Source organism: Barbus barbus (assembly GCF_936440315.1).
Source record: "Barbus barbus genome assembly, chromosome: 11".
NCBI classification, from domain to species: Eukaryota; Metazoa; Chordata; class Actinopteri; order Cypriniformes; family Cyprinidae; genus Barbus; species Barbus barbus.
In genome coordinates, this window is record NC_136739.1 from 21999138 (window position 1) to 22014757 (window position 15620).

The 15620-nt window shown below is 37.2% G+C and overlaps 1 protein-coding gene across 2 annotated transcripts in view; it reads left to right on the forward strand.

The window, feature by feature from the left end:
- LOC306877287 (lysine-specific demethylase 6A-like) overlaps positions 1 to 15620 on the forward strand; it is a 66490-nt gene that overhangs the window by 3365 nt on the left and 47505 nt on the right. The window contains exons 3-7 of one of the 2 annotated variants that reach the window (XM_079428964.1): positions 1858 to 1966; positions 2049 to 2098; positions 3975 to 4033; positions 5821 to 5865; positions 13017 to 13137. In XM_079428964.1, the coding sequence (XP_079285090.1) occupies positions 1858 to 1966; positions 2049 to 2098; positions 3975 to 4033; positions 5821 to 5865; positions 13017 to 13137 (384 nt within the window). The remainder of the gene's footprint in view (positions 1 to 1857; positions 1967 to 2048; positions 2099 to 3974; positions 4034 to 5820; positions 5866 to 13016; positions 13138 to 15620) is intronic. The other variant, XM_079428965.1, reaches the window with a different exon arrangement.

Here is a 15620-nt window from a genome sequence, read left to right on the forward strand (position 1 = left end):
ACATTTTGAGGCTGTGGTGGCTCTGACAAGAATGAGATGATTAATTTAGAAATAGATGTGTGCATCCCTCAATCGCTCCGCTCAGTGCTGTTGTGCTGTCGGTGAGCGCTGCTTGCTGTCTGTCTGCCGCTGTGCAACTCTTCCCACAAACTAGCCATGTCTGTCAAAACATTCAGTGTCCTAGATACAGTCAGCACCTCTTTAAAGACCTTGTGAACACAACGTTTAAATGAGCATTTCATTTTAGTTTAACTAGAACATGCATTAATCTGTTCATCACTGACTATTCTGAAGTTATTTTTGTTCCTAGATGTTGTCTAAAAAGAAAATGTTAATGCAAGATATTTTACAGTATGTGTTTATTATTTAAATGAACGGAGTTCTCGCATAGATTGAGCTTTATAAACACGAACCGGTTATTCAGTATATCAGAGTTTGCATTGGTCAGTCTGAATGTTTAGCTTGTATGGGTTGCAATTTCATATTCTGCCGCCTAATGCATGTTTTAGCAATTTCAAACACCAAGTGAAATAATCCCAAATACATAGACAAGAAAACAAAGTGAAAACCTTGTTGTTCTGAACTTCTTGTCAAAGAAAATAACCTTTTCTATGACCTTCAGCTCTGTTCAACTCGGGTGACCTTGTACGTGTATCAGAGCTTTAAAGAGTACTGACAGGACAAGCAAACAAGACTACTGGTTGGATATTGCGTGCTGCATTAGTATATTTACAGTGATGGGTTCTTATGTACTTCAGTGTTATTTTGTCTCCAACATTCTACTAAAGCAGTTAAAAGAGATCTTTTATGGTGCATTAGTAATAAATTGTTTGATGTATTTAAGTAAGTGTAATATGTTTTATAAAGTATATGAACATTTAATGTTGAACATTAATGCACTACAGTTTAAAATATAGGAGATATATATTATGTCTGTTATTTTCAGCAGGGCTGCATTTACGGGAAGTCTTGGCCTAATGGTTAGAGAGTCGGACTCGTAATCCAAAGGTTGCGGGTTCGATTCTCGGGCTGGCAGGGATTGTAGGTGGGGGGAGTGAATGTCCAGCGCTCTCTCCACCCTCAATACCATGACTGAGGTGCCCTTGAGCAAGGCACCGAACCCCCAACTGCATAAATGGCTGCACACTGCTCTGTGTGTGTGTTCACGGTGTGTGTGTGTTCACGGTGTGTGTGTGTGTTCACGGTGTGTGTGTGCACGTTGGATGGGTTAAATGCAGAGCACGAATTCAGAGTATGGGTCACCATACTTGGCAGTATGTCACTTCACTTCATTTATTTGATGGAAAATACATTTGCTATAATAATGCTGACAACAGTTGAGCTGCTCAGTATTTTTGTGGAAACTATACGTTTTTTTTCTCAGGATTTTTTGATGCATAGAAAGTTCAAAACAACAACGTTCTTCTGAAATTAATTTTTTTTGCAATGTTATACTAGTCTTTACTGTCCTTGCCAAATAAAAGTATTAATTTCTCTTGAGAAAATTTGACCCCCAAACTTTTATTATATGGTTGCTGTTTAATTCGGCAACATGTTATAGAATGCAGACGTTAGGGTACAAAATATTTCATAATGCTTGGTGAGTGCTGAGATGCATGATTTATATACATTAGAAATATCAAACGAAGATCTCTTTGCATTATATATCTTTACCTCTGTATTTTATGGGAAACGACAATAGTAATTGGTTGAATTGAATGGTAGTTGATTGAGAAAATTATGTAACAGTCACAATTGGTTTGTCATGGAAAATGATTTACCAAGTTCAAGAAAAACTGGTTTGTTTGTCCAGGTGGGCATGCTGACTTGTGTTCACATTTACCGTTTGCTTCACAGGCTGTTCGCTGCTATGACGTCTACATCTTAAAAGCTGAAGGGAAAGTGGAGCCAGAGGTGTTTTGCCAGTTAGGTCACTTCAACCTTTTACTGGAAGATTATCCTAAAGGTGAGTTCTGATCAAAAAAATATTTATTTTAGTGACATTAAAAAATATCACAATCAGTCTTAAGTTTCTTTTTTCTTCTCAGCATTATCTGCATACCAGAGATACTACAGTTTACAGTCAGACTACTGGAAGGTGAGGGATGATTGATTCTCATTGGTTATGTACTTGCACAGTTTACTCTTGTTGTTAATCCTTCCAATGTGTAGGCAGTGTTAAATACAGGTGTTAACAGTGTCCAGTGTGTTTTAGGAGTTAATTGTGATAAGATCACGCCCACTTTTGGAGGTGCTTGTAGATGCATGTGGTAATATTTCATTTGTCTAATGCAGCGGTGCCCAATCCAGTTCCTAGAGATGTACCTTCCTGCAAAGTTCAGCTCCACCCTGATCAAACACAACTGAACCAGCCAATTAAGATCTTCAGGAACCCTTTATAATTACAGACAGTTGTGTTGAAGCAGGTTTGGAACTGAGATCTCCAGGAACTGGATTGGGCACCACTGGTCTAATATATCATAGAAAATATCAAAAGGTGGTGTAATCATTGCGTCAAAACAAGGGTTTTAAACTGAAAGTCTGCAAAGCGACAATCATACAATAAGAACTGAACAAATGTACATGCACAAGACTCAATTGACTATTTGTAGAATGGCTACTTGCATTTGGATCGCCTGTAACAGATTTAATTCCGTGTGTCCGTTATTAGTGAAAACAATTGTTTGATGTGTCTGGCTAGGTGTACGTGTCTGTAAGAGAGTTTTTGAATGTGAATTTGAAATGAGATCCTATAGGAGTGTCAGTGATGGCCTCTGACAGTTCTGGGTTCTCTCCTAGAGCTAGAGTGACGCTTTTGGCTGTGAAGTTTCCATAGCAGAGTATACTTTCAATGTGATTTGACTTCAGTTATGGCTGTCAACTGTAGAAGTGTCATCTCTCACATATCAGGCGCTAAGCCTAAGCATACGGCTAATAGAAACTGATTTCCAGCACAGATGGACTAAACGTTCTTATGTGAGTTATTAGGTAGTTTCTAACCGTTCGTACTATAAATGATATTTTTGCATTGGCACTATTTAGTTTGGATGCCTGAATGGAAAATTTGCCAATGGAAACATTGCAGACCGCAGCTGTTGAATATTTCATACTTTCTCCAAAGCACTTGGAAACCATTGCATTGGAATACATGAACTGATAAAATGTGTACTTTGAATGCAATGTCTGTCACATAAATGCAAATGGTCTACTCTAGTTAAAATGCAACAGCCTGAAATATAAATTATTCACTGATAATCCTGCCACCTTGCCCTTCTTGCATTTTATGATTGCATATTGGGTATTTATTTACATTATTTTTGATCATTTAAATGTGTAATAATATTTTGGCTGTCTACCAAGCTATTTGACTTCCAGTGCTTTAAAGTAGAAAACTCGCTAAAAATTCAGATTGGTTACAAGTTTTGTGGTTTGCGGTGTACATACAAGCTGTCATGAAACCCACCTTGTCTATATGAAAATGGTGATTGGGGTTTGTATTTGTTTGACCATACAGTGCAGTTCTAGTTGAATTCTTAAATTATTCACTTTGTCAACTTACCATCTAGTTTCATCATCTAACGAAAGTGCATTGTGGGGAAGACAAGCCGCAGTGGCTTTCAGTTTGAGTCACGCTTGGCCTCTGTGAGCACAGATAAGAGGTTCAGACATGATAATGTTTCATTGATCCATATTGTCTTGCACATTCCATTATGTAAATATAACCTTTTGTGGTTGCGGGAGACGAAGACTTTACCACCTTTTTAGTTTAACACATGCTCATTAGCCGCAGACGTTTCTGTCCCCTGCTGAGTGCAGATATGTCAGACCCACTGTGACGGTAAACCATCCTTACTCATGCTTACAGTGCCATCCTTTATTAGAAAGCCATTTTGCTGATTAATTCAACTATGATGAATTAATAAATCGTTTCTTCTCATTATGTTTCTAACTCTCAGCTTTATTTTTTTTTCCAGAATGCTGCCTTTTTATATGGCCTTGGTTTGGTTTACTTCCATTACAATGCTTTTCACTGGTAAGTACACAATTACTGTGTGTTCTGTGATGCATTTGTTTTCTCATGCATTCCATCTAGTTTCTTTTTCTTTTTTCATCTGTAACGTAACATTGTTGAAATGTCATCCCAATAGCATTTTTCATGACCTGAAGTGTGATGTTGATGCTTTCTCAGCTTACAGACTAATTAGAAATTCTGTATTTTATTCTCTTGTTCGTATTTTTTGATTATTTTATTTCCTTTTGTACGTTCAGTCTTTTGTTGTTGTTAAAGACTGCAGAAAGTATGTGCATTATTTTTTGTCCACTTTCTGTCGATGAATAACTGAAGTGTTGTTTTAGAGACCATATCTCTTGGTGGCTTTGTCTAAAGTATGGCTGAGCAATTAATTGAATTAAAATTATTGTTGCGAGATGAGAGAAACCACAAAACGATGGCAGTTAAATATATACTGTCTGCATGCACTGTGTGGTTCAAAGTAAAGGGGCTCTTCATTCTCCTTTTGTAGTCTACTAAAATACAAGTGTGTGTGTGTGTGTGGGCTGTTGTTAGAGTGCCTTCCAATTTGTACATGATCCAAAAGCTTTCGCTCAGGAGGTGATATGAATTTGGTTCACTAGGTCCGTTATAATTAACCTAGAGCGTGGCTGTTTGTGTTCCTAGTTCTGTATTGGTGTGTCTGCATCGTTCTACAAGTACACAGCCGAAAATGCTAGTTGGCAGTGCTGGCTACAGCAGCAAAGCGCAAGTAGAAAACAATGCTGGAGAAATGGCAACAATGTTGACAAATAGACATCCACTTTAGTTGCAAAAGCATTTAATAAACATTGTGAAATTCAGTTTTAAATTTCTGTTGTTCTTTGATGTTGTACATGGATAAACAATGATAAAGGACGTTTTTGGATCACTTGATTAATTTACAGTTAATGACCTTCTCTGTCCTGTCACTTTCCTGTAGCTCAAATAGTAGAGCATGGCGCTAGCAACGCCAAGGTCATGTGCTCGATTCCCAGGGAAAGCAAGAGCTGATCAAATGTAAAAACTGTAACTTGAATGCAATGTAAGTTGCTTTGGATAAAAGCGACTGCTAAATGCGTAAATGTAAATGTCCTCACTTGTTTCATTAGAAGCTTAAAAATGCAACACTCTGGCACTAGGTGATTACTGCAAGATGTGATAAGACATCAATTTGATTTATGTTCAACATAGTCCAGTTATGAGTTAAAAGATGTTGTTTGGTCTAAAGTATTAAAACAGGGTCAAATGTGCTTAAAATATTCAGTATTTATTACACATGGATTCAGTATAATATCTATCTCTCTCAGCATTTACACGTTGCTAGGGATAATTGGTCACTGTAAATTGAGCATATATAGTTTATTGAATGTGTTTTTTACGTCTCATGTTTCTGGTCAGTGTAGTTGTCTTTTCTAGTTTATAGGCCTACAGGTTTTTTTTTTTTTCAAAATATTGATGGTTCATAAGGATTCACTTCAATGTATAGGATTATACTGTCTCTAGTCAGGTTACATTAGATTACATTTAACATTCAAAATCTCCCAAAGACCAATATTGTGTTCAGTTGGTTATCTTGTACCACAGAATGGCGGTCAGGTCTTAAAGGATTATGGGAAAAGCATCACATTCCCTCATTCATGAATCTGCCAACCCCCCCCCCCCCCCCCCCCCAATAGTGTCAATTTTATATATTAATGCATAGCATATTAAATTTTTATAGGATATTGGTATTGATTTGGCAATTTTGTGAAATTTACTACTGGAGGTCCCCTCTTTCCTTGTCTTAGGGCAGTGCAGCGCACCCCCCCAGATGCCCATTCTGGACAGAGAAGGTAGGCATACCATGTTGGTTTCGTAAGGGTATGCCTCAGACATGCTCAGATAGATATGTTCAGCTTGCTCAAGCAGCAAGAATATTTGCCTTAACTTGGCACATTTAGATGTACATAGATGTGTATAATGGATAAAATAGGAATGACATGTTGATAGCTGTTAGAAATAAACCATTGCATTGTTAACCCTCTGGGGTATGAGGTAATTTTGGGGCCCTTGAGATGTGTTGACATGCCCTGATATTTGTGCTTATTTCAGCTACTTACAATATACTATTGACCAACATGTATTTTTTTTGGATTCAGCACAAACTATGCTACAATAATGTCACCAAGGTGGATGTACATGTTTGCATTTGTTAGAAAAAAAATATTATGCGTGGTTAGTAAGTTTTGGGGAAAAAAATGTAGCTGAAATAAGGCATAAAAGCCACACTAAATCGTCCTGAATAAGACTTTTGTGTAATCAGTCTTCTAGGCTAGAATATTTACTTCACAATTATGTGAAAATCATTCAGCTTACTCATTCACAGAAAACAATATATTGATTTAAATTTTTAAAGACATGTTTTGTGATAGAAAGCGTATATGCGAGGGAGTGGTAATAGCCTTGAATATTAAGTGGTTCTCACCTGAGAGACAAAGGGCCCTCCCCTAAAGCTGCTAATGGCCCATCACTGTGACTGTGACTGAGGCAGGTAAGACAGAGAGTGTGAGGAGACTGAAAAAATGGGTTTTTAAATTATTTGTATTTTATTTACAACACAGTATAATCAAAACATACATAATGAAGGTCAAAGACACATTATTGTGCGCACTGATCTAACCACAGAGATGTGAACAGACTTTGAGTCATTCCTGCAACAGATTCTGTTCAACAAGTGGAACAAGTACCTTACATTTACTTATTTCCATGGATTCAAGAAGAAAAAAAAACATAATCAGTAGTCAAGGATCTTGTTTTACCATAGAATATCAGTGTAGTTGACCATCTGATGTTGGTACAGCGATCTCAGAGGAAAACATCTTGAAGAAAGTCATCAGGATTCATCTGTGGTTCAGGTACCTGATTCAATAAAATACAAACAACCAAAAACATTTGTGAGCATAGACTCATGCATGCTTTGTACTATCGTACACAAAAAAATACATTTTATATCTGAGAAACTAATTATGATTGTTTAGTACGTTATTAAAATCTATTTTTGAACGGAGTAGGCTATTAATAATAAACATGTTGTAAACATACTTAGACTCGTAGCATTCATCATGTTACAATGTACTCTCATATTACTTTTATTGTTTTATATAGAGCATGAAAACAACAGTTTGGGGAACCCCCCCCCCCCCCCCCCCAAAAAAAAAACAACTATGATTTTGTAGTCATATAGTCTAGTATGCATGATTTTATAGAAGCTGTTATGATTCTACAGCCATAGACTCATGTATGCTGTGAACCACAAAACGATGTAATTTGTACTATAAAAAATATTTTATATCTGAGAAACTATTTATTATTGTTTAGCACGTTATTTAAATCTATTTTTGAACAGAGAAGACTATTAATAATAAACATGTTGTAAACATACTTAGACTCGTAGCATTCATCATGTTACAATATACTCTCATATTATTGTTTTATATAGAGCATGAAAACAACATCGTGCCGTAAGAAATTGAAATACAATGAATTGTCCATCATATTCAAACACTGTAGTCTGGAATTACAGTTTGGGAGAAAAACAACTATGATTTTGTAGTCATATAGTCTAGTATGTATGATTTTATAGAAGTTATGATTCTGCAGCCATAGACTCACGTATGCTGTGAACCACAAAAGGATGTACTTTGTACCATTAAAAAAAATGATATTTTATATCTGAGAAACTAATTGTTATTGTTTAGCACGATATTAAATCTATTTGTGAAAATTAAACATTCTTAGATGCGTAGCATTCATCATGTTGTCGTTTGGGGAAAACCCAACTAAACGCGTTCGGGTTTGTCACAATAACACGCTAAATAATGCAAAAAAGAAGCATTTACTTACTTATCAGATCGATCGATGTATTCTGGACTCTGTAACTCTCCTCTCATTCTGAGGTAAATCCAGCCTTTACTCAGCGCGTCTTCTTCCAGAAACTAACACCAGCAGAGATGAACGGAGTCTCGTGACTGTGTGTTTGTTGTTGGGCGTCTCCAAGCGCGTGCGCGTCACGTGGTTATTTACATGTGAACACGAGGGGGCGGGATCACATTAGAAATAATGAGTTAGACTGGACAGACTGAACATCGTGTCGGTTTCATACGGATTACTTTATCACAGAACATTTGTTTTCGACAACACTTACTTCAGTTGAAAGCAGACACTTTAGGCTTTCTATAGATATAACTCTCATGTTTCTGTGTTGAGTATTTGCTGAGTTACACTTCATTTTAGTGACGCGTTACTATAAATATATCGCGGAGAAGAAGACAGACAGCGCACCCTGTTTGTTTTCTTTTTTCCCCAAAACCACAAAGTTTTGTTGTAATCGTGAGTGTACTCAAAAAAAAGTAGACACTTAACAGTTTCGATTGATGTATAACACTTATTTGTGTGACCAAAATCAACAGAGCATTTTTAGTGTCTTTTGCACTTATCTTAAAAAAACCGAGTTCGTATCGCAGCCGAGCCCAAAGGGTTAAGCAGTTGGTATGTGAATGTATGCTGCAGTTATAAATAGTTGGGGTTGAAAGCACAAATGACAAGCTCGTATTTGTTAAAGCTCTTACATTATTATGTGAAATGTAAATTTATTTATTTTTTTTTCTTTTAAAGAAATTCTTTATAAATCGTCCTTTTGATTAGTGTTTACTGTTTAGGTGGATGAAATGGTTATTCCTCTAATGCCTGTAGGCAGTTTGAGTCATGTAAAAAGTGCCTAATGGATAATTGATATCATTGCACAGGCAAGGTTAAGGTTGGTTATCAATTCTATCTCACAGTGCCATGCTAAAGCATATGATTTTAAGTTTTGTGAAGTTAAGTTTTGTCATTCTGAAACTGTATGTTTGAACTTTTTCTGGGACATTGTCTTTCCCTTTTGAGAATTACGGTAAAGGCATATTTGAGTCTTTTTTTTTTTTTTTTTTTTTCTTCCTATGGTGATGTACAATGTCACAGATGCTGTTGATATAGTGAATTTAATTATTTGCACGAGTAGATTGCATGCAAAGTAGGGGTGTGCATCTTCATAACTGAGTTATGAATGCAATACGCGTCTTGATGCATAGCCAACGATACGATACATTTAGAGATCATGAAGCAGCTACTAATGCGATACGATTCACCCCTATTACGATGCAGTGCGATAAGATTTCAATTCAACACAATGCGGTTCAATGCAATACGATGCAATGGGAAAACATATGATGGTATGCAATTCAATATGGTACAGATAGTTCACTTTTATTTCTTTGGTTCAGACAGACAGCCATGTTAATCTATATTCTGTGGGACTCTCAGGACATGCCATGGTCTTCGTAGTGTTGTGATACATTCAATTCATTTAGCTGCAGTGGACTGGTGATAAAAGAACACACTTAAGAAACTGTTTAGAGAGGAGAACGTTATTGGTCACTTTCTAAATGATAAAAGTATAGCACATCTTCTAATAATTGTATAAATATTTTTTTACCAATGCAAATATGTTAGAAACTACAGATACAAATGCCAGCTTGTATTCAATGCAAACTTTTTAAATCGATGTATCACATTGTTAGCTTTTATGCCGATTCACCAGTGCGAATCAGTGGCTCTTACCATCCCTAATGCAAAGACATTAATTTGTCGTAATTGCCACAAATGTGATATACACCAATTTCAGCTTGAGCAGAAAATTCATGTGATGCGTTGTCATGCAAGCCAATCAGTGAAGAGCTTCCAGTGCCAATCAGTGACATTTCCATTTTGGCACGTCCAGTTATATCAGAAAATGGAGGAGAGCATTATGCAATGTTTTTATTCACATGAGTGCCATGAAAACATTCTGCAAGTAATCTAGAGCGACAACACAACGCAAATATTTATTTTGCTTTTGGTGTACACTAGGGATGGGACGATACACCTACCTCCTGATTCGATACTATCACGATACTTGGGTGCCGATTCGATATGTATTGCGATTTACACATCAAAAAAACACATCTTAGCAGTTACTACTGCGATACGATTTTACAATTTACTGTGATTTTTGTTTGCTTATTAAAGACTAGACAATGGAAAATAGTTGATTATACCCTTAAAAGAGACTGTTTACTAGTCGTATTAACAAAAACAATGCATCACATCTTTCTAAACATTTATTTCAGGAGCATACACATTGTATATTTAAAGTGCCTTGAACCATGAAACTTTCAAGTACCAAAACCCTGAACTTGCACATGAATATAATAGTAAAATGTTCAACAAAATGAGCAGAAAAAATACTTTCTGAAATAAAATAGTGTTATGTTACTTTGCATACCGTTTCAGTCATGCTTTCCCGGCAGTTGGGATTCAAAATGTGAAGGTGCAGAAAGAATTCTGGAAGAGGTTTGATCCTCTGCCTCCGTCATGGCTTTGCTTTCTCGCGCCGGCTTTAAACGTATATGACGTCATCTAATACAGCGGCACTGTGCACGCAGAACGATCGTTGTATGACATCATCAAAGTACTGCGAGAGCTACAGAGAACAGACTGTGCTTTTGAATCGCTCTCGTGGTACTTAGATGTCATACGCTGATCATCTGCACGGTGCTGCTCCAAGTCGAACACACCTATACATTTCACTCTCTGCTGGAATTACAGAGCGCTAACTTCTCCTCTCCAAAAAAATAAAATAATGAAATAAAAATCGATTCTGGGGTAAATCGTTTTAAAAAGAATTGCGATAGTTAGGTGAATCAAATTTTTTTCTCCCACCCCTAGTGTGCACACACCAAAACTATTATTGAACCTGGAGCATTATGTTCAGTTGTGTTTTTTGGTTCCATGTAGCTTTCAGGTCCTTGACTCGATTACTCATTGGACGTCTAAACATCTTTGTCACGTTTTTGTCCTGTAGGTCAAGTCATCCTATTGTTCGTAACTTAGATCATTACGTTCAGTGTGCAGTGACTTTAGAGCATGTGACCCAGTCATGGATTCTTGCTTGCTGGTAAATGATGAGGTAATCCCGTGCCTTTCAGTTACCGAACAGGAAACTGAGATGACCTTGCTTCCCATTTTCTCTCTCATATTCTCTCTTATTCTTGTTCACTCACTTGCCAATCACTGTAATTCAGGGATCTTCAAAGAAAGCAAGGTTGAGAGACAAAGAGATGTAGCCTGTAGCCAGGCACTTATGTAACGATTTTCCATACTATAATAGGATGATCAGGCCAGATTTTGTTTATAGTTTGTAATCCTAAAGTCTGTGGTTAAAGTAATCTTATTTGCCTTTCAACTTTCTATTTTTGGAGTCTTGAAATAGAGAAAACAGCTGTTTTTTTTATTTATTAGCTATGTGGTTGTGGCATGGGTTTTGAACTACATGTAACTTATGATAGTTAGTTTACTTGCTTCTAGTCCTTTTAGCAAATCAGTTGTCCTGGCTTGCCTAGATTTTTGAGTTTGTGTTGTGTAAGTGGTACTGGCAGAACAAGTGAGTGGGATGTTGATGCAGAATCATGAATATTTACAATTGGAAATAAAATTTAACCAGCATTGGAACTATAGAGATTAGGAATGCTAACGAATCAGCGATTAGATTAATTGTTGATAATAAATTGAATATATAAAACTAACTGATGGTCGATTAAGCAAGGTGAGTAGTTTTGGGGGTACGTGCAGTTCATGCGCAAAACACATGCAGCAGATGCAAAGAAGCGAGTCGTTAGGGCTGACTGACTGTGACTGGACTGGATCTTTTGCGCACATAATTTTACAATGCACAAATTATGCTTTTAATGTCATCTAAACTTTAAACTTACAGTAAAATAGAAACAATACAAAGTCCTTGAACATCAAATATTGGGAACAGGTTGGAGCCCATCTCTTGTCTCATATCTTCGTTTTCTCCTAATATTCCACAGCAACTCACACACCATTTGTAAATGGGCAGAAAAGCAAATAATATTTTCAGCACGAGTGAGGCATTCATATTCGATGTTGAACTGCAGGGAAAGAGAAACTGAATACTGGTGCATGTGAAATACTCCTGTGTCCTGCAGAAAAAATAGATATAAAATTAAATCATTCAGTCAGCTTGTAAATTCATTACTACGACTAATTTGTGGCTACTGTTCATGTTTCATTCATTTGTTCCCTTGATAACCTATGATTTAACTAAAATGAGGGAACAAATTAAGTCATGAGAACGAACTCATAATTCGTGGCCACTATCTTTTGTGTTTCCCCTTTAAAATTCATAATAAATTAATTAAATTGAATTATAATGCCAGTCACCATGCTAATTGATCTAATGAACATTCGCTTATTTATTGATCTTTTCAATTTCTTTTTATATAGTGGCATATAGCTTTGGCTCTTGTGAGAGTAATGTGATTTACAGGGAATGAAGAAACCATGATAAAGCTTTGCGTTCTGTCATGCAGAGCTCTCACACTCCGCAGTGCTCTGCAGAGAGAGCAGAAAAGACTGTTTGGGGGGGGCGGGGATCGGGGCCATTGAGTTCAGTGGGCCGTGGCTCAGCAAAAACACCCTCTGTTTGTCTGAGCGAACATTGTATAAGCAAGCAAAACCCTCTGCTGTGAGCCGACCACGAGTTACAATCTCTGTCAGAGGTGGAGATCAAGTGTAATAGTCCACTGCGTGTGGCGCTCTATCTGTTATAAATTTGAATGTCATGCATATATATGTAATATAAATGTTACAACATGAGTCAACCACGCAGCACGAGTTTCACTTGTAATTCCATTGCATTCCAGTGCATAATGTTTCTGCTTTTCCTTTTGAAGCACATGCGGCAAGAAATTTTACTATTTGTTGCTTCAAATCATTAATTTCCCAAATTTTAATTTCAGAGATTTTTTTGATTAAGTTAATCATTATTTCATTTTTAATCACATTGTAAATGAGTATGTCTCTCCCTTAAGATTTTTTTGTTGTGGTTTCTTTTCATCCACAGGGCGATTAAAGCATTTCAGGAGGTGCTTTACATTGACCCTAGTTTCTCAAGAGCCAAGGAGATCCATCTGCGACTCGGCCTGATGTTTAAAGTCAACACAGACTACGAGTCGAGCCTCAAGGTATGGCTTTTAACGCCTAGGTCTCTTTCTCTACATTACATTTAAACATTTATGCTTTTGGCATGTGACTAGCATTGCATTCTAGCATGAACGTTTTGAATTTGTGCATTCCCTGGGAATCAAACCCTTGAACTAAAAACCTTGGCAATGCTTTTCCCATGCTCTACTCTTGGAGCTACAGTAGCTGCATGCTCTATAATGTACTTACTAACAGGCTTAAATGTTGGTTAAATGTGCCTTAATACAAGACCTTTTGAAATCAGGTGTCCCTCATTATCATCAACTCCACCGGCCTCACTCCGTTCCCATGCTCCGTTCCCACTCGTCACAAGTGATAATACTTATTATGCAAATGTTTATCGGCTTTAAAAGTTTGTGAAAGCAGTTGAAAGGTTAAATATAACTTTAAACTGAAGGGCCTTAGTTTTTTACAAACTAAGGAACAAGTTGATCTAATTTCCTTCTAATTGTTAACATACCATGATGCTATGTTTATTTTAGCTTGTTGATCATAGTGTATTCATTTAACATTTATTTGTGCATTTCAATATTGTAGAAATGTGGTTTTTGTTTGTTTGTAGTAGGTTGATTAACAGGCTTCTAATTAGCTCCTCCAGTCTCTTGGCTTCTACTCTGGTCAGGGATTACAGTGCTGCAGGCTGTTTTTGGCAAACCGTAACTGTTTTGTAGGTCACTGAATCGCCAGTGATTTTTGTCCTCCAAGTGATTTTGTTTTGGCTTTACAGTCTTGTCAGTAAATACACTGGCATAGTCTTTTTACTCGCTTATTTTATTGCTTTTCGAGTGTTTTTTTTGTATCAACTTTACTGTCCTTTTATGAATCTCTCCTATTGTTGAGGCGATTGAGGGCAAGGGAGAGTTTATTTATTTATTAAAAAAATGTTTCTCCTCATCTCTACATGCTCTTCTAATGTGTGCATGCTGAGTAGCCATCTGGGCTAAAGGAAATACAACCTCTGTGCGGAGGATTTGATTTTTGAGTTCATTGACTTCCTCTTTTCGAAAATGTTTCCCTTGTTCCAAACCTCTCCTCATCTCTTCTTGATTCCTCTCACAGCATTTTTTGTAACTTTCCGCGCAGCTCCGCTTCCGAAGGTGCACGAGTTCTGGGCGATTCTAGCTGAACATGCATGTCTGTGCCGGCATTTGTGTGAAACCGAAGCAGTTTAATGTGAAATTCAAACTCCATCAGGTGCTTTTTGACACTTTGAAAACAATGCTTAATTTTAATTTTTTTTACTCCCATTTGGCGCTTGGCGAGTGTTAATTTTAGGCCGTGTTTGTGTGTATATACATACATACATGCATACATGCACATACACACACGTATGTATGTATTAGGGCTGTCAAAGTTAATAATGCGCTAACGCAAATTAATTTTAACTGCACTAATTTTATTAACGCACGATTAAAGGCCTTTCCTTGGGCTGAAGCGGGCCAGCTTGGGCTAGAGGAGTGGTTATGAACAAAGGCGGAATTTCTCCATGTCTGGAGAGCGTCAGCGCCGAGGATCGTTTAATTAAATTAACAGCTGTAACACCAGCATTAAAGGGGGCATAACACACACAGTTTCACCCAATCTCATATTAATCTTGAGTACATATAGAGTTGTACTGCATCCTTCATATCTCCAAAAAGTTTTTAGTTTGATCATATCTGTAAAAGAAAGATACAGCTTTACGATTCTCTCCGAAAAAAGCCAAGCTCCTGGAGGCGCGCCGTGGGCAGAGCTAAAGAGTGACGAGCACTTGAGCGCCGATTGAAAACAAAACAGAGACGTTTGATGCCGTTTCACTTACCGTCTGCAGTTCTGAATCATGATCAGGATCTTTTATAGCTGGGACCGCTCCATCTTTCAGTATCAAACGATGTGCAAATCCAGCATCGAACTGGGCCCTGTTTCAAAAACCTTCGTCAACAAACACACTTGCGAAACTCCATTGCTGCCCTGAAAAACAAACTGCATCCACTGTTCATGTAACGCTGGGTTCTTTTGGGAAGCTGAACAAGGTTATCTTTCCCTCACAACCAAAAACACTTCTTTAGAGACATTCTTCCCGAGCGAGATATAATCTTTTGTCATCACGTTCTACAGCTTCAGTTTCAGAACTTTCATGCCTAGTAACACACAGCTGTCCTCGCCACTGTTCAACAGTGAAAACCCCTCTTAAACAATGTCGCATTCCGAAAGTTGTTTAAATGACAAACTCTGTATTTTAAAAATTCATATAAGAAAAATCAACACCTGTATTCAATATGAACTGGTATACCACCCAGCACTACCATTTCATATTCATTCCGTTGTCTGACAACAGAAACAGTAAAATATATCAATGAAAACAGTTTGAGAATTTAGCTGCATCAAAATACAGTAGGCCTATGTGGGCACAGAGAGGCAAACAAATGTAATAATAAATAATAAATGTACAATTTGCGTGTTCAGAAGAAGTGAGCTGCCCTGT